The following is a 27784-nucleotide window of genomic DNA, read 5'->3' as shown; positions in this document are numbered from 1 at the left end:
GCTGAAACATCAGTTGTTTCATCTGCCATAACTTGTACAAAAGCAGCAACAGGAATTTCCTTTATTATTTGATCATCATAAACTTCCAGTATACAACCAGTATACAAAAAAGTAAATATTTTAAATATGTTTAGAAGTGTCTTTGAAAATAGTAGGCATCAAAAGTGATCATTAGGCACAACATCAAGTTCAGCAGTAAAATTTATAAGATTGTGGAAAATTTCAGGCTTTGATGAGTAACTGTGTTTGTCATTTCCTTGAAGTGCAAGCTCAATAGCACCACAAAATTTAATACAATGCACAATTTTTGAGAGTACATAACAATTTTTGTGAATCTGATCATTGTGTCTTTCACTTGACAGCCTATAAGCACTATCCAGTTGTCATCTGATACTGTGTTTCGCTATGAGGTTGTGCTCTGTCTGTGCTGCCATATGTGATTTAGCCCACTTGTGTTTCTTCATCTTCTGTAATACAGTAAATGTCCAAGACCGCCATTGCCTCTTAGTGTCCAAGTAATTTAACCTCCGGCATTCCTTTTGGAACAAACATGGAAAACAATACAATTTGTTTGTGATATAACAGCCACATTATCAGTCTCTTTGTTTTAGTTTTCTTGACTAACATGATTTCCAGTGTTTGTCTCCCTAGTTCCTTGACATGAAGTTTATCTTAAAGTGACAGGAAAGGTAAACTGAAACTAATTTCTCTTAAGTCTCTGCACTGAAATGTCATAAATCCTGAATTACACTGTAGACACTGTAGAATTTGTATCTTCAAAAACACAACAATATAAAATTCTTGCACATAACATACTATAAAAGCTTATCATAGAATGGGAAACTTTACTGCAACGAATATGGTAAAACTTCTGCATGTCATTGTCGACTACACTCTTTCTGTTGCAGTTTCAGAAGTATAATAGCTCACATGGGTCAATGACACAACAGATATTATAAGTTACAGAATAGTGTAGACATGAATTCGATTCAAAATGTGATATTTGTGTCATATCAATGTATCAACTGGGGAGGAAGAAGAACTGCACTTTGGCAAGGTTCAGCAGCAGGAGGAGAAGTGGAGGCTCTGATGGATGCACACTTGAGCGTTGCTCCAATGCTCAGGATATAAAACATTTCCTGGCCTCCACTCCTCTCTCAGCCCTTTCCAATGAACTCAGCAGCTGGACTGTGGTGTCCAGGAGTGGGGGTGCAGCTAGATTTTGCACATGGGTTGAGTTAAGCACATAAAAGCTGACTGCCAGTTTCAAACATGATTATAGACATCAGCAGGGATATTCATACGTATTACCAAAATTATATGTCATGGAGGCAGGAGAATATATTATTTTAAGTTGAAAATCTTTATGCACTGTAACATTTTCTCTGGCACCAATAATTCTATGGAGTTCATTGCTCTGTTGTGCCATAAGATGAACCACCACTGCCCTAATTTCACTCTGTATGGTCACCTAATTATGTCTGTATAACCAGTCTGTGAACTCTTCTGTGGAAATCTCTTAATTCATCTTCATGCTAGCCACTTGTTAATAGAACTTACCAACCAGTATGTTATAAGCATTTAAACATACTAGAGAAAAGCTAAGTTTTATGTTGACCCATCTGGGGAGGATGGTAGTCACATCCTCATAATATCCCACATGCAACATGCTTGCTTTGCATGGTAGATGATGGGGATAGGCTGGTCAGTTTGCAAAACTGTTTTTCATTCTGTGTGCTCTTTGGACACATATAGGTATATTTAACATCACAAACATGATGTTATGGGTCTGCTATATGCATTATTCACAGACCAGAACATGGCAGCAGTAATACACCATAATAAATTTTTGCATTTCAAGAGCACAAAATTCTTCTGTGTATTGAGGAATATAATACTGGTTTTAGGTATCATATTCTTCCTGTAGACTACATGCATTCAACACATTTGCAAGTGATATGACATGAACAAGCTTAAATTCAGATTGGAGAAACATTAAATGTGGCATACCACTAGATTTGGCACTTGGTTCACTGCCATTCTTGATCTACATAAATGATTTACTGGGGACAATGGAGGACTCTTTGAACCTTGAATGTTTGTTGATGAGACAAATATACTGATAAAATTTGCTGCTACAGACATGATTAATTGCCACAGGCCAAGCTGAGTGTGATTTCATTGTAGCCTAAGCTGACCACCTGTGCTTGGACCCTTCCATCCTTGACTGCTCCCTATCTTGTATATTACCTGTGCTAGCCTCCTTGCACTGTGCTCATTTGCTAGCTTGCAAGCCAAAAATTGCAGAATCCATACATTCACTCCCTTCTAGTCCATCTGTTCTCTTGGTGCATGCTAGCACAACTATTCATTCAAAAATTACTCAAGGGAAGGGAATTTCTTGCTAGAAAACACTTCTGATGCATCTGAATACTTTTTAAGTATGCTACATAGATAAAATTAATTGTTCTCTGGCAAACTTCAAGGCCAGAAATCAATGTTTTCAAATACAAAATCTTTCAGATCTGCATAATTTTTTATTAAGCGATATGATGTATGCTGTGTATTTACTTCATGCATGGGATATATATTGTAAAACCAGGTCCACCTGTTGCCAGAACATTATTTCATCTAGAGAGATGCTTCAAACTCAGAATGTTGAACCTTTTGAATTCTTTTTGAAATGTGTATTATGTATTTCAATCCTTTTGTATGTCCCCACACAACATCCATGGCCAAGTATCACAATACCCAAATATAACTGTCTATGTTACATGGTAACAATTTTAGCATATCATAAACAGATGAATACATATAACTTTTGTTTTACTGGTGCAGTGTATGCTGGTGCAATATATGCTGTGCATTTACATTATGTACAGAATATATATTGTAATATCTGGAACACAATATCTGTTCATTTGCCAGTGAACTACTTCACCTGAGGGAAATGTTTGAATACTCTTTACACTCATTGTATCTATTTCCAAGCCTTCTTTTTGATGCAAGCTTTCCTCTGGCGCTGACAAAGTTAAAATTAGTTTTTTTATATTGTCTTTAATATTTTTATGGGTCTTGTTTCTTTGTTTTTTAACAAAACAGTTTATTTGCAAGTGTCAAATAATTTCAACTTTGGCATCAGTTTTAGTTCCCAATGATTAATAATGCCTCTTTGTGTGATAAGTCTTGAAACAGAGTACAACACATAATGGTACATAGCAAGTTTTACATTGGTATCTAGTTTCCTTGTGCACTTTCTGTTTCATGGAAACCACACATCTGCACATCAGCAAATTTTTCTTTGAAAGTTCACTCACAGTAATATGTGGAAAATGCCTTCCTGTAAATCAGAACGTCTTCCTCTGTCAGATTTGTGCCATTTTGTTGCATATTTTTCTAGTTTCTGTAATGAGAGAGAGGTAAAACTCTGAGACTGCCATTTTTGCCCTGTAACCAACCTGTGGAGAGTATGAGCATTTAAAATGCATTAATCCAAAATGTGAAAAAATGTTTTGTGTACAATTTCACAGTCATACTAAAATTCTTCTTTAAAAATAATTTTGTGCATAATGGAATACAACAGCAACACAAAGCAAAGAAAAACTTACAGATATCTGCCAAACATCAGAGAAATGCATCTCATGACCCTTAGAAGGGACACCCTGTAAGATAACATCCCCCCTCCCCCTCCTACACCTCCCAGACTGGCACAAATACACTGGTTGTTTCTCTGTTTTTGATTGGTTTCCCTAGCAGATTGGTGTCAGACAAGAGAAATGGGTAGGGAAAAAGAGCCAATGATGAAGTAGATAGCTCTGAAACAGATCTCGTGTATCAGTTCTACCCATGATACAAACATATCTGTCACTTCTGCAAATCAGCCTCTGCTCAGTGTCTCTCTTGATATTATCCAAATGTTGGAAACCTCAACAACATCCTTTCCCAGGGCTTCTACTACCTCTCACTGTGCCCTGGAGATAAACGATATTCTGTCACCTATTCAAAGCAGTGTGCTAGTGTATCCATTTTTCATCCTTATTCTCAGAGCAGTAGCTTATAGGTATTCCCATGTGGATGATCTAATGGCGAGACCTGTTCCATACATCCAGTCCCTATCTACTACTGCAATGCAGTCACAGACATTTTCCATCTCGTTACATGAGAAAATAGCCACACTGCAATCGATGGGCAGTGTTCTATAAGGGTATGACAAATAATCTGATGTCTATCTACATAGATAGTCACCACCAAACTGATGCTAGCTGTAGCCATTCTTATTGAACATGCTGTACAACACACAACCAATGCCTTCAACTGCTGCTTCAGTACCCATTCGGTCTGAATCCTTTCCTCTAGCACCTGTTCCTCTGAGATGTGAATGTGGGCTCTGTCTCCCCAGCACATACTCTGTTCCCACAACACCCTGCAGTTTTGACTGTCTGTAAGTGACATTGGTCAAATAAATGAAGTGTATTCCTTGAAGGGCAACTACGTATTTTCAGACTACTTGGGATTCCTATGCAAAGAGTGTTTTTAATGACATTCTCTTATATTTATTTTCAAGAGAGAAGAATTGTATGTACTGTAAATAGTTATCCTGAATGTCCAATTTTTATTTTACTCTGAGTACACAAACAGCTGAATCTTTTCCCTTGTTATGCTCAACATAGCTCACATTTCAATTCATTAGACTATATCTACTGTTCAAAAGCATGGAGGAGTCATATTTGAATGCAGACATTCACTTTAATACCTTTGAAATACAAAAGTAAAAATTAAGTTGGTAGAAATTGTTAATCTAGCAGTTGAACAGGACAGACATTTCATCATGATGACACTTGTGCACCAGTTTCCAAAAGTTTAATGAAAAACTGTGCATGAAATCATCATCATCATCATCATCATAGTTATCGCAGGTGGTAAATTTCTAACAGACGGTATACAAAAACTGATTCCCCATTGTAATATGTGGATATAATTATGTAGATAGTGGAAGATCAATAACTACACATTCAATGAACATGTTATTACACTGGAGATGTTCAAAATTCATATCCTTTCTTTCTGTTTTATTGTTTGCATGTTTTTTGTATATCACATTGCAATTGTTATCAGGGTGAGCATGATAACAACATATTTTATTTAATATATATTTTTTGAACATGATGGACAATTGTTCCTTCTTACACTACTATTTATCTATTTATATTGAATAATATTTTTGTTTGTTTGTTCTAAATATCCTGACTGTATTATGTTGAAGATGCCGACAATTTGTGGTATAGCATATAAAACAGTAAAACATACACAAATGCAGTCATGCTGGAACTAGATTTTTCAGTTAAGGACCTATTCAGTACATATGTCTGTTATTTAACTGATTTCTATAAAACATTGTATTCTGCTTATTTGATGTTTTTATAGCCTCGTCTGCTGGCATCACATATTGCAAACAGAGAAGATGAAGTAAAGCATATTTTAAATTCCAATCCTACAATGGACCTGCACATAATGGAAGCAGTTAAACTACATATGCTTAAAAATGCTATTGAACTGTACCATAACTACACAAATGGGGAAGATGTTCCATTATTTGCTATGTTAATGTTCTCTCGAGACACTTCAGAAACACCCCGAGAACTGATGAGAAATCATTTACTTGAAGTTGGAAACACAGCTGGACTGGAGCAGGTAATAACATGCTCTTTTGTATCAGTTTGCTACTCAGAAATATTTGGAATAAACAAAAAACTTTCTTGATTATTCAGGCTTACATATGGGTAAATTTCAGTTTACAAATTTAGGTGTGGTGTAATGAGGGAAATACTTAAAATTACACACACACACACACACACACACACACACACACACACACACACACACACTTTTACCTGCAAGAGGTTAATGTCTCAATAGCTAATATAGATACTTAAAATATACAACAGCAATCCTTGCTTTAAGAACAATAGGTTCAGTTTTCAAAGAAGAAAGGAGAACTGATTGGGACAGGTAAGGCTATATTACAGACCATGTGAGACACAGTTGGGTGCTGCTGTTTTTCAGTCTAACAAGACAGTTCCACCAGATTGTTCTAAATGATGATAATCTACTCTTATACAATCCTATGATGATGATGATACCTCTTTTTTCATATTGCACACAATTATGGCTTTGAAGTCTGTTGCATAGTTGTAAGAAATTGTGGTTCATATACACTATGTTACAATGTGAGAGACTACTTACTGTAAGGTAATAGTACAAGATTCACTTACTGTATTGCATGATACATCTGATAGATGAAATATACACTACGCTGTATCCTCTTCTTTATATTGTTATTGTATGACTACATTTCACATTTATCACTCATTACTTAATTTTGTATGAAAGAACTGCGAATTGTGTGCCTACTGGCTATAAATATAATGTGTCATTGTCGAAATATAAATGTGTGGTAGAGAATTTATGAGTTTGTAATTGGTCAAATTTGGAGGAGTAATAGCAAGAATTCTTTGGTGCAGTTGCTTCCACATAAAATTAATGTATAGAAAGCCCTAGAAAAACACTGTGTTACATCAATACTGATTACTGAAATTAGAAACAGTTCAATAGATAATAATCTTTAGCATGTTTGATAAGATAGTTGGATGCAACTTTAGCATTGAAGCCTCTGCAATTATACATTGTGGTTGCTCGAAGATTATGCTAGATGAGATGAGATACTGTGGACAGGAAGATGCGCATCCGAGTTTGTGGAGACTATGTGTGCTGGATGAAGTGATCATTCCTGCAGTCAGTGCTAGAAAGGTAGCTGTCATGTGTCATGCCATGCATCAACCCATGGATCTTGTAGTGGAATGTAAGAGAAGCATACCACTGAAGAATAACTTGGTCATCCCAGCCTCTGTCATCTCATTTAAGAATTATTGGGTGAATTGTGGATAGTTAACTGTTGCCGAGAACTGCAGATCATTCCAAGACGTAAGTGTGTAGCAAACACTGAGCCATTAATTGCAGAACAGCTGAGCATCATAGAAACATTCCATGACGAGTCTGTGGGCGAAATTAGTGCTACCACTACGAGACAAGATCTTCTAGCTCAACTATCACCAGATCTCATTAAGGAACAACAGAAGAAGCTACTTGCCATTCTTCAAAAGTTATCTGAATGCTTCAATCCACAGGTGAAGAGCAAACTAGATAAATCGACAGTGAAGCACCGGATTAGCACTGGAGACCATCAACCAATAAGCCAGAGAGCATACCGTGTGTCAGCAACAGACTGTCAAATAATTCATGATGAGGTAGAGAAAATGATGAAGAATGACATCATTCAGCTTTTGCAGAGCCCATGGTCATCACCAGTGGTTATCGTCGGGAAGAAGGATGGCAGTTGGCGCTTATGCGTTGATTACGGGAAGCTTAATAAGATAACTAAAAAGGAAATTTACCCTCTTCCATGAATTGACAATACACTAGATTGTCTGAAGATTTTCTCAACTATGGACATGTACTCGGGATACTGGAAAATTGAAGTAGATGAGGCTGATTGTGAGAAAACTGCACTCATCACCCCTGAGGACCTGTAGGAGTTTAAGGTAATGCCATTTAGTTTGTGTAATGCACCAGCAACTTTTGAACGAATGATGGATAATCTTCTAAGGCAACTGAAGTGGACGACGTGTCTTTGTCATTTAGATGACATTATAGTGTTCTCAGAGACATTTGATGAACACATAAGAAGATGGAGGGCCATTCTTAAGTGTCTCCAACAAGCCAGACTGAAACTTAATCCAAGAAAGTGTCTCTTTGGAGCAAAAGAAATCAGAATACTTGGGCACCTTGTGTCAAATGAAGGTGTGCGTCCAGACCCAGAAAAGGTGAGAGCTATAACGGAATTTCCTATTCCTAAATGTATTATAAATGTGTGAAGCTTCCTCGGATTATGCTCTTATTATCATCGTTTTATCAAATACTTTTGTATCAAAGCCAGGACACACCAAGAGTTGTTAAAAGCTGATGCTAAATTTATCTGGGGTAGTGCTCAACTAGTCTTTCGATGTGCTGCGGAAAGCTCTGATGACTGACCCTGTACTTGGTCTGTATGATGAGAAAGCACCTACAGAACTACACACAGATGCCAGTGGGTATGGGATCGCTGCTGTTCTGGTGCAGATTTTGGATGGAAAAGAGAAGATTATAGCCTATGCATCTAGGACACTTACAAAAGCTGAGAGAAACTACTCAACTACAGAAAGAGAATGACTTGCTGTGATCTGACACATGTGCAAATTTCAACAGTATCTCTATGGAAGGCCATTCACAGTTGTTACAGACCACCATTCACTTTGTTGGTTGACAGATCTTAAGGATCCAACAGGACGACTCACCAGGTGGGCACTACGTCTTCAACAGTATGACATTACCATAGTGTACAAAAGTGGAAGAAAACACCAAGATGCCAACTGTCTCTCAAGAAACCCTGTGCAAGACCATCAAGACTTTGATGGAAGATAGTGACTGTCTTGCTGCACTCCAGGACCTCTCTGCTGAGCAGGAGGAGGACGCAAAGATCTCAAATTATGCTGACCTTAAATTGGTCAGAGTATGTGAAAGGACAATTTAAGGTAGTTAATGGATTACTTTGCAAGAAAAACTTTGATCCATTTGGAAAGAGGTGGCTACCAGTGATTCCTAAACTCATGCTCTTAGATGTTCTACAGAAATTCCATGACACACATGAGGCTGGACATTTAGGATTTATTAAGACATACGATAGAATCTGCAAGAGATTTTTCTGGCCAGGTTTATTTAGGAGTGTCCGTCACTATGTGTTGCACTGTCGAGAGTGCCACAGAAGAAAGGCAGTTCCTCAGAAACCACCTAGCTGACTCATACCAATTCCACCAGCCAAAACGCCTTTCCAGCGTGTTGTGATTGACCTCCTTGGATGATTTCCAATGTCTGTTAATGGCAATAGATGGATTATTATTTGCACTGATTATCTGATGCATTATACCATTACAAAAGCCGTGAAAACAGCTAAAGCATTTGAGGTAGCCAAATTCATTGTATAAGATATTGTATTAAGACACGGTGCCCCAAGGACATTAATTATGGATCGAGGGAAATTTTTTTAATTGAATCTTGTGACAGAGATAAACTGCTGGTGCAACATTACTCATCACATGACGACCGCCTGCCATCTGCAAACTAATGGGCTTGCTGAATGCCTTAATTAGACCTTGGTCAACATGCTGTCAATGTTCGTCAATGTTGAGCAGAGCAACTGGGATGAGGTGCTACCTTTTGTGATGTTTGCCTACAACACCACCAAACAAGACACCATAGGATTTACGCCATTTTTCCTGGTGCATGGGAGTGAGGCAACAACGACAGTGGACACTGTGTTTCGACGATGGACACTGTGTTTCCGTTACTTCCTGATGTGGATGAAAACTACATTGGCCAGGTGTTAACCACAGCTGAGGAAGCTTGGCAGTTAGCTCATCTCCACACACTGCAAGCTCTAGAAAATGATCGCTGAAGGTATGCCGCTAGCCACCGCCCTGTTCTCTACCAGCCAGGTACCTCATCTGGATCTGTTCAGAAAGTTGGTCTCTCTGAGAAGCTCATCAAGCGCTACTTTAGACCTCATAAGGTTGTAAGACAGTTGTCTGATGTTACTTATGAAGTTGAAGATTTCGACTCCGACACAAGATGATGAAAGATCAGAGATACGGTCCATACCCTTTGACTGAAGCCCTATAACAATCCTGCAACCCAGGGTACATTTGAAGCTCCAGTGACAAGCAACATGTGGAAAGGTACTGAAGAATGTAGCGGCAAGGGAAGTTCTAAGAAGATCACCACCAGGGGGAAAATCAGTCATCGGAAGTCGGAGTATGCAGGACCAATGACTTGTTCCCGGACTAAGAGGACATAACACCAGTACGGTCTTCTCTCAAGGAGGGAGCAATGTCGCTGAACAAGCTGAGTAGCACAGTCGCCGTACTGTGGTAGTTACGATAATAGATTATTGCATAGAGGGTCGTGAGTTCAAAACTCACCTGAACTGAAACATTTTAATTTCTATATCCGGTTTGAGTACATTCTAGAAATGTCAGAAATCATTGTACTGAAATTTTCTGTTGCTGTATATATACTATATGTGCTCTGGCCAGAGGCAGTTCACTCCACACTCTTGTATGTGCAAGTGCTGATAAATCTTCGTTAAGTGAAGTTAGTGTTCGTCATTCAGCTACTTACACCTTCCTCTATGTGACAATATGTTAAAGTCAATGTAAACAAAAGTCCAATTTATCATCACAAAATTTGTATGTAAAAAATGATAGTAATTGTGATTCAGATAACCATAAAGTCACATGAGCTATGTTACTAACAAACATTAATCTGTGCTTATAAAATTAGCAATGCAAAGATTACAACGTTATTGTGGATATACACTGAAGAGCCAAAGAAACTGGTACACCAGCCTGATATCATGAAGGGCCCCCACGAGCTCACAGAAGTGCTGCAGCATGATGTGGCATGGTCTCGACTAATGGTGAATTAGTGCTGGAATGAACTGACACCATGAATCCTGCAAGGCTGTCCATAAATCTGTAAGAGTACGGGGGAGGGGGGGGGGGGGGGGGGGGGAGAGATCTCTTCTGAACAGCATGTTGCAAGGCATCCCAGATATGCTCAATAATGTTGATGGAGAGTTTGGTTGCCTGTGGAAGTATTTAAACTCAGAAGAGCATTCCTGGAGGCACTCTGTAGCAATTCTGGACATGTGGAGTGTCACTTTGTTCTGCTGGAATTGCCCAAGTCCGCCAGAATGCACAATGGACATGAATGGATACAGGTACTCAGACAGGATGCTTACGTACATGTCACCTGTCAGAGTCATATCTAGACATATCAGGGACTCCATATCATTCCAACTGCACATGCCCCACACCATTACAGAGCCTCCACCAGCTTGAACAGTCCCCTGCTGACATGTAGGGTCCATGGATTCATGAGGTTGTCTCCATACTCGTACATGTCCATCCGCTTAACACAATTTGAAATGAGACTCGTCTGACCAGGCAACATGTTTCCAGTCATCAACAGCCCAATGTCAGTGTTGATAGGCCCAGGAATGAGATGTAAAGCTTTGTGTCATGCAGTCATCAAGGGTACATGATTCGGCCTTCGGCTCCGAAAGCCATATCCATGGTGTTTCATTGAATGGATCACACACTGACACTTGTTGATGGCCCAGCATTGAAATCTGCAACAATTTGTGGAAGAGTTGCACTTCTTTCATGCTGAAAAATTCTCTTCAATCATCATTAGTCCCATTCTTGTAGCATTTTTTTCCGGCCACAGAAATGTCGGAGATTTGATGTTTTATTGGATTCCTGATATTCACAGTACACCTTCAAAATTCTCATATGGAAAAGTCTCCACTTTGTCACTACCTTGGAGACGCTGTGCCCCATTGCTCGTGCACTGACTATAACACCATGTTCAGATTCACTTAAATCTTGGCAAACTGCCATTGTAGCAACAGTAACCGATCTAACAACTGCAGCAGACACTTGTCTTATATAGCCATTGCTGACAGCAGTGCCATATTCTGCCTGTTTACATATCTCTGTATTTGAATATGCATGCTTATACAAGTTCTTTGGCACTTCGGTATATATATGTCATGCAGTTTTGTTATTAGTATTGTAATATTTTGACATGCTAACTGATTCAGATTTCATAACCAGTTTTGTAAAAGTATTGAAATTTTAATTCATTTACCTTTAGTTTAAACAATGCAGAATGTAACTTCATGATTGTTAAAAGCTACTCAAGGGAAAGTGGCAGTATCCATGGAGAGCCAGTATTGTTTCAGCATTTAGGCACTTAGCCAATGTCAGACTTTGTGAGTTTGTTATGCAATAAAACAAGTTTTAAAAGTATTTTGTGTATTGCGGTTCATCATTTATCTGATTAACATGACACAGGGCACCTGATATATAATAAGTGGACCCATAGTATATTAAACATGGTGGAAATGCAACAAGCCTAAGTTAGGCACCCCATTTGAGACTGTAGATAATCAAAGAGTTAAGTAGTCAAATTGTAGCCAAAAAGCTGCAGCTCTTTTTCATGCTCACCCCACCCTCTTGGTGGTTAGGTGGTTGTTACCCCTACAGCAGTTCTTTCAATACAGTAAACAATATGTGTACCAAGTTTGGTTGAAAGCGGTCCAGTGGTGCAGGAGGAGATGTGGAACATTCACACACACACACACACACACAGAGAGAGAGAGAGAGAGAGAGAGAGAGAGAGAGAGAGAGAGAGATTTTTATAATATGTATGGATTTGTGTAAAATATGTTTTTGTTCTTTTCTGACCTAGACGTCATATGTTTAAATTATTTGTATTGATATTTTTCCATTGTAATTTACATACATTGTAATTTCTAATAAGAATAAAATTGTTTACATTGTCATAATATTATTTAAGTGACCACAAGCTGTGACAGCACAGAAAGTCAGTCATGTAGTCAGTCAGTCCAGTTCAGAAAGGATTTTGCTCAGTTCTACACAATTCTCTATCAGTATTTGTAAATGAAATGTTATAAAATTACATATAAATCATGAACATTAAGAAAGAATACTGATTGTTGGGAAAATAATTTATTAAGATGTAAGAATGCAATAGATTTCCAAGAGATTCACTGTATTTTTTTTCCTGCATCAAATGAGTGTAATGTGTTAACTGGATCAACAATAATGGACACCTCCAACCAAAGAAGTTAAGGATAATTTTTAATGTAATGTTTCCTGCTCTAAAAAACTTCATCCAGTTACTCACAAGTACTTGGATTCAGTGTTGAGCATAATACAAAAAATCTATTCTTTACTATTTGAGAGAATGTAATGTTTTATTATTGACTGGACACTTACTACATCTAGCAGCTTAACCATGTGTAACTTTCCTCTTAACAAATTTTTTCTTGATTGTATGTGATAAGTTAAAAGTTTGAGCTGGATCAGTAATGGAACATGGATTCCTTCTTTTGATGGTCAGTCCATTAATGATTATTCAATCAGGGTAACCTCATGGGCTTAATCCAAAATCAGCACTACATGTAATCTCTGAAATGGGGAGTGAGATGTGTTTAGATGTCACAATTGGTAGCTCACTGCCTGAAAAAGAAAATGATCTGACTTTGAGTTACATCCCACCATAGGGTAAGGTTAGGTTCAGCCAGGCAGTTTTTAGTTGGTTATTTTGTTATTTATATTTTTCATGATAAGTAAATTCTAAACATACAGTTGTATTGAGTGTTAACCAATGAATATTTGAAGCAAGCGCCTAATCTAACTATTAAAAATGCAGAGAGCAAAATGAAATATAGTTGTGAGCAGTCCATGCCTATCAGAATTACATGGAGTGGATTATAACCATACTAAGATTCTGACACAGATGTCTAACTTCTGGGCCTGCATCATTAAAGAAGCTATTGAGATTCGAGTAAGGGAACAGCTGATCAGTCTTGATAGTGGCTACAGTCTTAGTAAGGTCTAGAAACCTGCACTTAATTTAATTAAGAAGAGACAACAGATCTCCTGCAATGAACTGATATTGGGGGCAGGTGGAGTAGCAGTGGAGATGCTGCCTGTAGCATTCTATGTTAACCACAGATATAGCAATGAATTGGTGTGAGAAGGCAGGGGTGAGATACTGCCTGCACACCCACTACTAGATGTGGACCACTCTTTGAGCAACAGGTCAGAGGGAGGGTGGGAGGAGGTAAAATTTCCATTCTGTCTCCTAGAAACTCAGTTCATCACTGCACCTGATGATAGTAGCATGGTAGATTGCTATAACACTGTGACCCTTGGACACTAAGATCCAGCCATTCACATGAACTTAGCTTCTACAAACTAAAGTTACATAAATCACAGTGAAAATATGACATACTTGTAGACTGAGCTTATTTTAATTGAACTTTTTTATGTAATTTCAATACAACATCAGTCTCTAGTACAGAACATCTTCCAGCAGTTGTCAATACTTTCCTTGTTCTAGTCAAACATCCATAAAGTGACACTTGATGCCCATCTTTTAGAACTTGCAAAACCTTAGCAACATAATCCTTGAAAGTTGTAGCATCTTTTCTGTAGCCGTTCACAGTCACAAAATTCCTTGTAGAAAACACCATGCTGTCTTCCTATGAAGAAAGATGTATTGCTGAGGAAGAGTAACAAATCTGTTAGATTCTTCAGTAGGCTAATGAATGTTCAGGTCTGCAGTTATGATCTCAGAAACATTAACCATGGAAGGAGATGGCAACAAATAAATTTTTTGGTAGGAATCAGTTTGCAAAAGTAGTTAAGTCAAATTAGCTGCCATATAGTCTTTTCATGCAAATATATCTCTGTTTGGTGTTTAAATACTGCAAATATTTGGTTGGAGTGGGTGAGAAAGTACAATATGCCAGCCAGTCCATCAAACTAATAGATTGTGGCTGATCTTCCTGTACTTGCCACAAGATCAAAACATGCTATGTTAAATAATTTTTGAAAGGAGCAAACACTGTCACATGTGAAATGCCAGAGCAAGCAAATTAATACCATCGTCTTTTGCATATGATGTAACATTTATGCTTTTGTGTCCAGTATCATCAGTTTAGTTTTTTTTTTTTTTTTTTTTTTTTTTTTTTTTTTTTTTTTTTTTTTTTGCCAGGCTATTCACATTTGAGGAATTGCTATAGAGCTAGTGAAACTGTCAATCCAACCCCAGAGCCAGATATGGCATTGTGCAGCAGATGATCCTTAAAGTACATCCTAAGAAATACAGATAATGAGGATGGAGCTGTTTCAGAAACACTGATTACTGCAGCTATTGTCACACATACACCTCCTTCAGCAAATGTAGCTGGTTCAAGTACTCTGCTGCCTGAGCCAGTACATTTGGTTATTTCTACATAGTGGTTGCTTCTGGCCCATCCAGTTTGTGTACATCTTGCATTTCATGTTTCTGTTTTCACTGAGAGTTGGTTTTGTTTCATGAACACCGTGAGCCATTCCTGTCCTGTCATGTTCTGCCTCTCATCGACAGCTCGTGGCCTAGTGACTAACGTTGTAACCTCTAGATCACAGGGCCCAGGGTTCAATTCCTGATCAGGTTGGGTATTTTCTCTGCCCAGAAACAGTGTGTTTGTGTTGTCCTCATCATCTCATCCTCCTCCTCATCATCATCATCATTCATGACAGTGGCTTGTTTGGACTATATATAAAAATTGGACTGTGAAAAAATTGGGACTTTGTACAGGAGATGATGACCATGCAGTTGAACACTCTACAAAACCAAATATCATCATTTTCTGCTTTTCCCAGTTCTCCAACACAATTTTTTCATTCCATTTCGCACATCCACTTGACAAACTTCTTACAATTTTTGTGGCTAAGGCGCAGTGGGTGTTGCATCCAGTAATAATGAAGTTACAAAGTGTGTTTTCTTCCATCTCTATGAACCTTTCAAATATTCATTTGATAACTCAAAATTTATCTTGTCAATTCCTACAGCAAAAGCTTTTTTTCTTCTTTTGTTTAAGAGTTTCTCTTGAAATAGTCATGCTTCTTTCTTATATTCACAAGGAAATTTATTTGTGGAAGTGTCGACTGAATGCATCTTTCAGCATTTCTGATGGAAAATCTCCATAATTGCTGGTTTGCTGTCTTTTTATTGGCATTATCAACCCAGTAATTGACAGTATGCCTAGTTAATATAATTAATCATGCTTCTATTGACACACGACTGTAAATACAAAAGTAGGTACATGGCATTTTTTTTTAACTAAGCCACTGGGCAGCTAACCCCAAATGTATGGTTCAGTTGAAACCACAAAGAAATATGCCACACATATCTACTCCCTTGCTCAGTATGCTTGAGGGGGGTCACACCAAGGCCTTCGCCGACAAGCACTGTCCCCCAGACCTAATCCGCAAACAGATCTTCTGTGCCATTTCCACTCACAGCCACAATCCTCCTACCACCCCCCAGTAACCAGCCACAAAGGAGTGTTACCAGTTCTGCTGCAATCATTGCACAGCTTCATATATTGGTATGACTACCGACTATCAGGATGAATGGCCACCGCCAAACTGTGGACAGGAGCAAAGTAAACCACCATGTGGCACAACATGCAGCTGAACATGACAAACTTTTTGTCAATGGATACTTCACTATCTGAACCATCTGGATCCTTACCTCCACCACCAGCTTTTCTGAACTGTACCAATTGGAGTTATCCTTACAACATATTCTCTGCTCCTGTAATTATCCCGGCCTCAACCTATGGTAACATACTGTCCCCATGGTCTCCAACCAATAGTTTCCATCCCCTCTCTGCTGTCATCTCCTCCCTATTCTCATCTCCCACCGTGTTTTTTTGCAGCCCTCTGCTAATGCATCTGCCCATCTTTCCCCATTCCTCTCGTGTTTTGCCCAGTTTTTCCCTACCTCTCTGCCCCACAACCTACTGACACTGCAACTGTTGACAGTCTAGTCCCTGCAAATTCCACTAGGCAGCATTCATCTCTCTCCCCAACCATACACTACTATCCCTTTCCCTTTTTCACACCTTCCAGATTGTTGCTTTCCCTCAGGGGGCTCAGCATTCGTTTGCTGGGTACGGGCTTGGCGAACCTGGGGTCCTCAAGCTGTGGACTGGTGTGCGCCGCCAGTCTGCTGATACTGTAAGCTCTGGGCATGTTTCAGCAACCACCATGTGGCGCAGTGGAGGAACGTTGTGTGTCTTAGGGATCGGGGATCTTGGCTTGATTGCCTGGATCGTGAGGACGGTACATACCTCTATAAAAAACCCTTCAATCTTAAGGTGTGCTGCATGCCGATAAGATGCATGGCTATTGAGGTGGAACAGTCGCTAGTGGGCAACCTCTGGAGAACCTGCCGCACCTCAGTTGTACAAGACTTATCCAGGCATGTGGGGCTCTGTCTGGATGAACGTAAGTTTCCCTAGGTGCTCGTGGGATGGCCATGAATACCACAAATTCTTCCTCTTTTCCTCATTCTAGTTTTTCGCTGGCCAGCGGGATGGGTGGACCACTGGTAGGCACTACCGCCCAATCCAACAAGAGAGCTAGGTTAGCCAGTCCTCCTGACTCCGGCGTCAGCAAACGTACAGCAGTTCTGAGTAACAGAGCGTATACTGAAAACCAGAATGTGTTTTTAATAATAAAAAGGAAAGAGGGTTCCTTAAAAAAGGTTTCGCCATTCTATATCCAAAAGGGTCTAGAAGGAATAGCTGGAAATTTAAAATCAGTGAACTATTTATGGAATGGGACACTGCTTGTTGAAACATCAACTGCTCAGCACGCAGTTAACCTTCAAACAGCTAAAAGCTTGGGGGAATACACTATCGATACAGAGCTTCACAGCGCCATGAACTCCAGTAAGGATGTATTTACCTGTAGGGATCTCGTTGACATTCCTGTAGAAGAATTAAAGAGTGAGTGGGCTCAGGAGGGAATAGTTGACGTTCAGAACATCATGAAAAGAGTGGATGGGAACCTGGTGAAATCTGACTCCTTCATTCTTACTTTCGATACCCCCAAACTCCCAGAACATGTCAAGGCAGGATTTCTTTGACTAAACGTCCAGTTGTATGTTCCAAACCCAATGCGCTGTTTTAAGTGCAGCGTTTTGGGCATACAACTCTAGGGTGTAAAGAAGAAGCGATGTGTGGCAACTGTAGTAAGGCTGCCCATGACGGAATTGACTGTTCGTCGCCTGTCAGATGTATAAACTGTTCTGAAAGCCACCCTGTTTGGAGTAGGGACTGTAGAATCTTCCTAGAGGAATGTAAAATACAAGAAATAAAAACAACTAAGCGTATCCCCTACAGTGAAGCCAAAAATATCTTTAAGTCCATGCAGCCTCCCACATTCGTTATGTCTTTTGCTTCCATTGTTCAGAAGCCGCCTCCAAAGGTCGATGCATCTACACAGACGGAGGTTGTTAGTGTTGGCACGAACACCTGCACATGTCAGTGCACTTGCAAGGCAGCAAGTGTATCAGAGCCTGTAGCCCCTCCTACAGCAGCAAAGAAAGGTACAGTAGCTAACATTGAAGAGCCCCAGGCATCTACGATTGCTGAGGCTGTTCCAAAGCCCAGCATTGTCATAAATACCCCAGCCCCGGTTCCAGCAAAGCCCTCTAAACAAAGGAAAGCACATGTGAAGCAGCACCAACAGATTAAATTGGCTGGTAAACCCTCGGATCATGTTAATGTGGTCCCGCTAGATGCTTCATCAGACTCTTCCCCAGAGCTGATGGAGTCTGAGAATATGGGGCAATCATCTCACGCCAAGACTGAGCCTCCACCCACTGCAGTCTCCCCACCTCGGCGGAAAGAGAGGCAGAAAATACAACCACCGAGATGGCTCCCATACTACAATGGAACCTGAAAGGGTTCAGGACACATTTGGAGGAACTACGTCTATTGATTCAGGATAGATTCTGCAAGAGACAAATTTCAGTGAAACATACACCCCTGAGCTACATGGTTATGTCCTCCACAAAAAGGATGACCTTATTGGACAGAGAGCTCGAGGAGGAGTAGGTATCTTCGTCAACACCGACTACTACTCCTTGCCTCTCTCCCTTACGACGGATTTACAGGCAGTTGGAATATTAGTACATGTGCATCATATGCTAACAGTATGTTCGCTTTACCTTCCCCCACATGATGTGCTTGATGAAGAGGCTCTCAGTGATCTTCTTACACAGCTCCCCCACCCCTTCATCCTCTGTGGTGATTTTAATGCACACAATATGCTTTGGGGCTCTGTGACTACTTGCTCCAGTGGTAGAGCAATTGAGAGGCTTCTTCTGTCCACCAGTGCCCATTTGCTAAATACAGGTCAAAGCACGCATTTTTGCATTGCAATGGGTCATTGTCTGCCATTGATCTATCGCTTTGCTCTCCCGCCATCGCCCACACTGCTGCATGGGAAGTGGTTGATGACTTACACGGCAGCGATCACTTCCCCATCCGGATTCACCTGCCGCATGCAGTGGAACTGGAAAGGAAACTGCCTCGATGGGTGCTCGGTAGAGCCAACTGGGCACTGTGTAGTCAACTCGCCCAGTTTGAACATCAGGTCAGTGTCCAGGAATGGCTGGATCATATTACTGAAGTGATCCACCACGCCAGTGAAGCATCCATCCCACAGTCCACGGGACAACCGAAGCGGCAGCCTGTCCCTTGGTGGAGCGACGAATGCTGCTGTGCAATCAGGGCTAGGCGGGCAGCTCTGCATAGGTTAAAATGCCGGCCAACTGTAGAGAACCTTGCAGCTTCTTGGGTGGCGAGGGCAAAGTGTCGTCGGATTATACGAGAGAGCAAGAAGAGGTCGTGGCAGTAGTTCCTTAACACCATTAATCGTTCTACACAAAGTTCCATTGTATGGGAGACCATCAGGAGGATTTCTGGGAGAGGTGGGAGGTGCCCTATGGCTGCTATAATGTGGAATGGTACTCTCCAAACGACCCCAAAAGATATTGCCCAGTCTATGGCGGCTCATTTTGCTGCTATTACTGCAACTGCCAGTCAGAATCCAGCTTTCGAGCCCCACAGAGTGGCTGCTGAGAGGAGCAGTTTTGACTTCCCCTCATCCAATACAGAAGAGTACGACTGCCCGTTTTCCATGTGGGAACTGGATTCTGCATTGTGTGGGGCTCGTGATACATCCCCTGCTCAGGATAGAATCCACTATAGCATGCTGCGGCACCTCACAGGGAGAAATAAAGAAATCCTCCTCTGACTTTTTAATCTAGTCTGGATGCCCGGTCATCTCCCCGACTCGTGGCGTGAAGCAATTTTAATTCCTCTTTTAAAACCTGGGAAAGACCGCACGTGCCCGGGTAGTTACCGTAGTGTTGCCCTCACTAGCTGCATGGGAAAGACCTTGGAGCAGATGGTCAACCGCTGCCTTGTCTGGATGTTAGAATCCAGACAACTCCTTAGTTGCTTTCAGTGTGGGTTCAGGAGGTATTGCTCCACCTTTGATAACCTGGCCCTCCTGGAGGCGGCCATACAACAGGCTTTCCTGCGCCAGCATCACCTGTTGGGAATATTTTCTGACATTGAAAAGGCATACGACACTACTTGGAGGCATCTTATTATCAGGCAGCTCCATGAATGGGGTTTTCATGGATGTCGGTCCTGCCTGTCGACGTTATTTTCGGTACCGAGTCGGAGACGTACTGTCTAGTCGCTTTGAACAAGAGAACGGTGTCCCTCAAGGTAGTGTTTTAAGTGTGACGGTCTTTGCTATTGCTATTAATAGTATTACGTCTGTTGTGAAAAGTCCTGTGCAGTGTTCCTTGTTTGTGGACAATTTCTCTGTATTTTGCTCTTCTTCAAGCCTTGCAATGACGACTCGTCAGTTGCAACTCACTCTCCGACGTTTGGATGAATGGGCACAGAGGAGTGGTTTTAAGTTTTCAACTGATAAGTCAGTGTGTGTTCTTTTTAACCGTTCTCGTTCCATTTTTGACTTGCCTGAGTTGAGGATGAGGGACACCGTTCTGAATTTTAAAGACACGGTGAAGTTTCTGGGCCTCACTTTTGATTCTAAGCTTACGTGGCTGCCACACATTAAGGAACTGAAAAAACGGTCTTTTAAGGCGCTGTCTATTTTAAAATGTCTTAGTCACCTCACATGGGGAGCAGACAGGACTTGTCTGCTCTGGTTTTACAGAGCCTTCGTGCGGGCCCGGCTTGATTATGGATGCACGGTGGATGGGTCTGCAAGACCCACTTATTTGAAGCTGTTGGATGTGGTGCACCATGAGGGGATTCGGTTGGCCACTGGGGCGTTCAGAACGAGCCCCATACCGAGCCTGTGTGCAGAGGCAGGTGAACCGCCACTTCACCTCCGGCGGCGTCTATTAATGGTGCGCCAGGCCTATTAAACATTATCCACACCATGCACACCTGCATACCACACTTTTGCTCGGCCTCCACTGGAAAGGCTTTTTTGCAACCGGCAATGAGCAACAAGGCCCTATGGGATTCATGCAAAGGATTGCATTTTAGAGATGGGTGTGGATGTTTCACGTAGGTTGGAGCAGATATCCACCTTGGCTCCTCCAGAGGCCCAGACTGATTTTAGATTTGGCAAATTTTAAGAAAGACAGTATATCAGATTTTACTTTCAAATCTTTATTTTTTAACATTTTAGATAGGCATCATGATTTTACAGTAGTATACACTGATGGATCCCAACAGGGGGATTTTCTTGGCTGCTCAGTAGTGTTCCCCGAACGTGTCATCAGGATTCGCCTTTCCCCAGGAATACACTGTTTTTTCCGCAGAACTTCACGCGATCCTGAAGGCATTGGAGCAGATACGGTGTACTCAGGGCAAAAATTTCCTAATTTGCTGTGACTCACTGAGCGCATTACAGTCACTGCAGAACCTGTACCCAGCGGAGAAGTTGGAACAGCTGATTTACGACCAACTGTACATCCTCCAACGACAGGGCAAGCAAGTGTCCTTTTTCTGGGTGCCAGGGCATGTGGGCATACGGGGAAATGAACAAGCTGATAGAGCTGCCAAGGACGTCTGCAGATTACCGGAGGTGACACAATGTTCTATTCCTTTGCAAGGTGTTGTTTCTGTGCTGCGGCGGAAGTATATGCAATTGTGGGAGGAGGAATGACTGGCGGTGAGGGAAAATAAGCTGCGGTTGGTGAAGCCCACCATCCAGCTGTGGTGTTCCTCCTGCCGGTCACCTAGGCATGACAAAGTGACCCTTACACGTCTTTGCATAGGGCACTGTCCTCTTACGCATGCCTTCTTACTACAAATCACTGTACGCCACATTTTAGTTGAGTGTGATTTATATCGTTCTGTCAGGGCAGAAGTTAATATTAGTGGGGATCTGCCCTCGATTTTAGCCGATGACGAAGTGAGTGTCAAGAAAGTTTTAAGGTACTGTGATGTTTCTGGGCTTCAGCCCAAAATTTTTGGTTGGAATTTTTAGTGTGTTGCCGAGTGGCTTGCCACTCCTTTTTATTCTTGTAATAGGCCAGTTCCAAACATGTGCTATGTGGTTCATTTTAACCCTTTCCCCTACATTCTCTTGCAGTTATCCTCATTATGTGCTGCTTTCCACTTTGCAACTGTTGACGTGCAAACTGCCTATGTAGCCTTTCACCTTTAATTTTAGTCCTATTTTTGCACTTGCTGCATTTTAGTGACACTCGTCTGTTGTTGTTTCCGTCCGGGCGCTAAAGACTACACTGTTGAGCGCCCATAACACCATATCCACCACCACCACCAGATTGCTGCTTGCATCCCACATGATGCATTCTAGTCCGAGATGCTGGAGCTGGCGATCGTGTGTGCATGAGGTGTGCTTGCTTGTGTGTGCATGTGAATGGTGTGTATTTGTCTCACTTTTACTGAGACAGGCTGTGGCTAAAAGTTATATGTGAATGTCTTTTAATTGTGCCTGTCTGCAACTTGACATGTCTTCTAACAGTAAGTAGCAATCTGTCTTTTTTCTACATGATTGATACATATACCTACTTAGTTATTTACTGTAATATATCAATAGAAGCATGATAAAGTATTACAATTTGCCATATTGTCAATTACTGGTTTAATAATGACAAGAAAAAGACAGTGAAACACTGGGGTAAAAGAACATTTGAAAATGAGATATTAATTGAAACCTTGAAAAGCACATTTTTCAGTGAAATCACCACCACATCAGTAACTAATCCTACAACGAAAATAAAAACAGCAAAACATTTACTTTAGATCTTGTTAATTCAGTAATAATTAATAACATACAATCTACCTGCATTAGTGGCCAAAACTTAAATGAGGAGATTGATGACAACCAAAAGAAGATAGCTAAATTTTTTGAGTCTGAAATATCTCTACTTGTTTATTTTTCATTGAGTAGTTCAGTTAACCACTATGGCTAGTCACTTTATCCTACAGCTTTAACTTGTCATATACAGGCACTACAAGAAATAACCCTCAGAGAATAAGAAAATTTTTCTGAAATATTTACATTTCCCATACTTTTTTTAGGAAATGAGGAAAAAGTAGATCCTTAATAAACATGAAATTGCATAAATAACAATTATTTACTTATGCTTCTTCATGTCTGTTGCAGATTGAAATGTTCCTTTTGGGTTTTACACTTCATGTAACATTAAGGGTGGTAAGACCTTCAATGTATGGTACAGAAGAATACATATGCTGTTATCCTGAAATCAGTAATGAGAACTGGCCTCAGGTGCTTCTTATAGCAGAGGATGATCGACATTACAATGTTCTTGTTGAATGAAGCAGGTAATTTTTTATTTGTGGTATTACTTGGGTTAATAATTATACAGGGAAGCTATCTTCTCTTTTACAGTACATTGGACTGTATTACATGGTGTCAACAAGAATCATTGATGTAGTGTAGAGAAATTATCATAGTTCATCTGAAACTCTGTAACTGTAATTTTCTCTATGTCAGTGGTTAGTATTGCTAAAGAAATTTATTATTGTTTCATGAAGTACATATGGCTATTTGTCTAGAGCTTTTATGAAGTTGATGGATTTAAAGTAAGGCATGTCTAATTTTATATCATGTTGACTGGGATCTCTATGACAAATTCAGGGGAACAGCTGTCCAGCAAGAAGATTTTTCTTTTCAGAATACTTGTATCTTCCAATAAATTCATTTTGGTTTGTGAACCTTGTTTTAAATGTATTGTGCATAGTAGGATAGCCCATTATAGGTTGAGTTATGATAATCACCACTACAGGTGGCCCTATAGCATTTTAGATTGGTGCACATCTTATTTTTGAACAAACCTTGGGATCTTTTTATAGAAATGTCAGTAAAACACAATGTTAAAACAAGTAAATGTATGGAATAATTAAATACTGTACAAAAGCAAATTATATATATACACTCCTGGAAATGGAAAAAAGAACACATTGACACCGGTGTGTCAGACTCACCATACTTGCTCTGGACACTGCGAGAGGGCTGTACAAGCAATGATCACATGCATGGCACAGCGGACACACCAGGAACCGCGGTGTTGGCCATCGAATGGCGCTAGCTGCGCAGCATTTGTGCACCGCCGCCGTCAGTGTCAGCCAGTTTGCCGTGGCATACGGAGCTCCATCGCAGTCTTTAACACTGGTAGCATGCCGCGACAGCGTGGACGTGAACCGTATGTGCAGTTGACGGACTTTGAGCGAGGGCGCTTAGTGGGCATGCGGGAGGCCGGGTGGACGTACCGCCGAATTGCTCAACACGTGGGGCGTGAGGTCTCCACAGTACATCGATGTTGTCGCCAGTGGTCGGCGGAAGGTGCACGTGCCCGTCGACCTGGGACCGGACCGCAGAGACGCACGGATGCACGCCAAGACCGTAGGATCCTACGCAGTGCCATAGGGGACCGCACCGCCACTTCCCAGCAAATTAGGGACACTGTTGCTCCTGGGGTATCGGCGAGGACCATTTGCAACCGTCTCCATGAAGCTGGGCTACGGTCCCGCACACCGTTAGGCCGTCTTCCGCTCACGCCCCAACATCGTGCAGCCCGCCTCCAGTGGTGTCGCGACAGGCGTGAATGAAGGGACGAATGGAGACGTGTCATCTTCAGTGATGAGAGTCGCTTCTGCCTTGGTGCCAATGATGGTCGTATGCGTGTTTGGCGCCGTGCAGGTGAGCGCCACAATCAGGACTGCATATGACCGAGGCACACAGGGCCAACACCCGGCATCATGGTGTGGGAGCGATCTCCTACACTGGCCGTACACCTCTGGTGATCGTCGAGGGGACACTGAATAGTGCACGGTACATCCAAACCATCATCGAACCCATCGTTCTACCATTCCTAGACCGGCAAGGGAACTTGCTGTTCAAACAGGATGATGCACGTCCGCATGTATCCCGTGCCACCCAACGTGCTCTAGAACGTGTAAGTCAACTACCCTGGCCAGCAAGATCTCCGGATCTGTCCCCCATTGAGCATGTTTGGGACTGGATGAAGCGTCGTCTCACGCGGTCTGCACATCCAGCACGAACGCTGGTCCAACTGAGGCGCCAGGTGGAAATGGCATGGCGAGCCGTTCCACAGGACTACATCCAGCATCTCTACGATTGTCTCCATGGGAGAATAGCAGCCTGCATTGCTGCAAAAGGTGGATATACACTGTACTAGTGCCGACATTGTGCATGCTCTGTTGCCTGTGTCTATGTGCCTGTGGTTCTGTCAGTGTGATCATGTGATGTATCTGACCCCAGGAATGTGTCAATAAAGTTTCCCTTCCTGGGACCATGAATTCACGGTGTTCTTATTTCAATTTCCAGGAGTATATATATATATATATATATATATATATATATATATATATATATATATATATATATAGATAATAATAACAAGAGCGTATTATAAGTTAGTTGATATTTAGTGTTAAATCAAAATACTAAAAGGTGTTTTGAAAAACATTGTTTTTTTCAGATCATATCTTGATGTATTTATACAGCTGGAAGAGAAGAACCTGAGAATAAACAGGACATGAAAAGTTATATATACAGCCCAGCAGACTTATAAAATGTGTTCAGATATTGAAAATTCAAAATAAATTTTATCAGTTCCTGAATTGTGAGAGCTTCTAGTGTGTGCTTGATATGGCTCTTGGAATTACCAAACGTGTTCAGTTTTTCATTCAAGTGACTGTTCTGAAAGACAGAAGAATTTACTAACCGAGAAAATTGCCACCATTATTGATATAGCTAATTAGTGATATGGCCCATATCTAAAGGAAAGTTGCACACGTATACACACACACACACACACACACACACACACACACACACACACACACACACTCACACACACAGGGGGGGGGGGGAGAGTGAGAGAGAGAGGGGGGGGGGAAAGAACAGATACCTACACATTATTACACAGAACAAACTTCAGTTTTGTTTCGTTGATACTGAAAATGAATTCAAATACACTTTCAGCTGCTTCCACAGGTAGGGACATGGAAAAAAAACAAGCTGCTTGAAGAGACACATGAATGACATGCTTTTTAGCAGCTCCTATATGTTGGTGCTATCTTGTGTCTTAGATTGTAAATGATTGTTTATAGGAAACTTGGATAAGAGAGAAAATATAATCACTTGTCATATGTTACTTACAAACATGTAAAATGTAAAATATTTTTTCTTGGATGTGGCACTTCTTTTTAAATTCAAAATTCTGTTGTGCACCAGTTTTTGATTGATGTTGTGTATTTGAAACCGATCTTTTTTTTTATGCAACAGTCACTGGTGATGGCATCTCTGAGAAATATGTCATTTACATATAAACAACTTGACAGTTTTACTTGGTGTAAGGTAATCAAAAATTTATGTGTAGACACCTGTTGTATGTTCCTGCTTATATATGGCATGTGATAAATACAATTTTGTACTTAACAATATAAACAAGTTATCATTCATGGACTAGTAAACTGAATTATCAGTGTGCAGAAAGACAGATGTTATACTTGAAACAGAAAAACTGGCACTAATTTTGTCAGCAATAACATAGCCTATTTTATTTGTGGGAAGCAGCCACTCAGTCATTTATAACGAATTAACTGATCCTCATACCTCCATTGCTGTTTTCCTCATTTGTGGCAGCTTCTACAGTGAGCAGTAAGTTGTACATTACAGATTTTGTGGGCACAGGCTCAGATAAATCAGTGATTCTGGACAATAAATTTATTTATTTGTCTCACTGTCAATGCATTTATATTTGTAATTGTCCATAATCATAATGATAATACTAATATTTTGTGAAAGAAATATTTTCATTAGTTTAGTGAGTAAATAAATAATTTATAGTGCACAACTATAAGATTGTCATACACCTCTGAAAGCACTTCTTTGCAGCTGATATGCCTATCGGGCAGTACCTCTCTGTGGGAAATATACTATAATTTTTTAACAATTTGCTGATATAGAGCTCTCTTTCTTTCTTTCTTTCATTCTTAAGAGTCAAACTTATGTATTTTTGATGTTCAACAGAGGACTTCATTTTTGAAAAGCAAACCATGAATGCTTCAAAACAACAATGTTTGGTGTGAACTTGAGTAGCACAGTATCTTAAATTAACATTAAGATAGGTGAGCTGTGCATCTCAAAGGAAAAAAGGCTGCATATTTTTTTTTTTTTTTTTTTTTTTTTTTTACAGTGGCCACACACATGGCACAGTACTCACATTCACCCATATTAGTACCAACTAATCTTGCACACAACTGGTCCAAAAAATAGTGAAATGTAGACCCTAATGAAGAACTATGACAAACTAGACATACATATGAAATGTACAAATTCTAAAAATGATAAGTAGATTGTGTGCATCTGGCAGAGTGGTTTTACTCACAGAAAATATACAGTCAGGTACAAAGTTATAAAAATGTATTAGCAATATTATTACATCACTCTGCTGCTTAATGTATTAAATGCATACATGTGAAATAATTTGTATTGTCAAACTCTATCACAAATTTCAGTATACTTTTTCACAACTTGTCTGTCACAATATTAAAATAATTATTTTGTGTCATCATTGATATCTTTTTTGTTCCCTTTATTATACAAGTCAGTACTCAAGCAAGTAGACTGTAATATATACTGCTCAGGAAAAAATGTAATCCTGTTCTGCGCAGTTTCAG

The 27784-nt window shown here is 40.4% G+C and overlaps 1 protein-coding gene across 2 annotated transcripts in view; it reads left to right on the top strand.

The window, feature by feature from the left end:
• LOC126297484 (uncharacterized) overlaps positions 1 to 25954 on the top strand; it is a 338377-nt gene extending 312423 nt beyond the window's left edge. For both annotated transcript variants that reach the window (XM_049988365.1, XM_049988364.1), the window contains 3 exons: positions 5425 to 5691; positions 23220 to 23398; positions 25579 to 25954. In XM_049988365.1, the coding sequence (XP_049844322.1) occupies positions 5425 to 5691; positions 23220 to 23393 (441 nt within the window). In that variant the 3' untranslated portion in view covers positions 23394 to 23398; positions 25579 to 25954. The remainder of the gene's footprint in view (positions 1 to 5424; positions 5692 to 23219; positions 23399 to 25578) is intronic.
• Positions 25955 to 27784: the final 1830 nt, after the last annotated feature.

The sequence above is a fragment of the Schistocerca gregaria genome, chromosome X, assembly GCF_023897955.1.
Source record: "Schistocerca gregaria isolate iqSchGreg1 chromosome X, iqSchGreg1.2, whole genome shotgun sequence".
Classification (NCBI taxonomy): domain Eukaryota; kingdom Metazoa; phylum Arthropoda; class Insecta; order Orthoptera; family Acrididae; genus Schistocerca; species Schistocerca gregaria.
The sequence above is the reverse complement of the archived record's forward strand: the minus strand, read 5'-3'. Positions and strand labels throughout refer to the sequence as shown.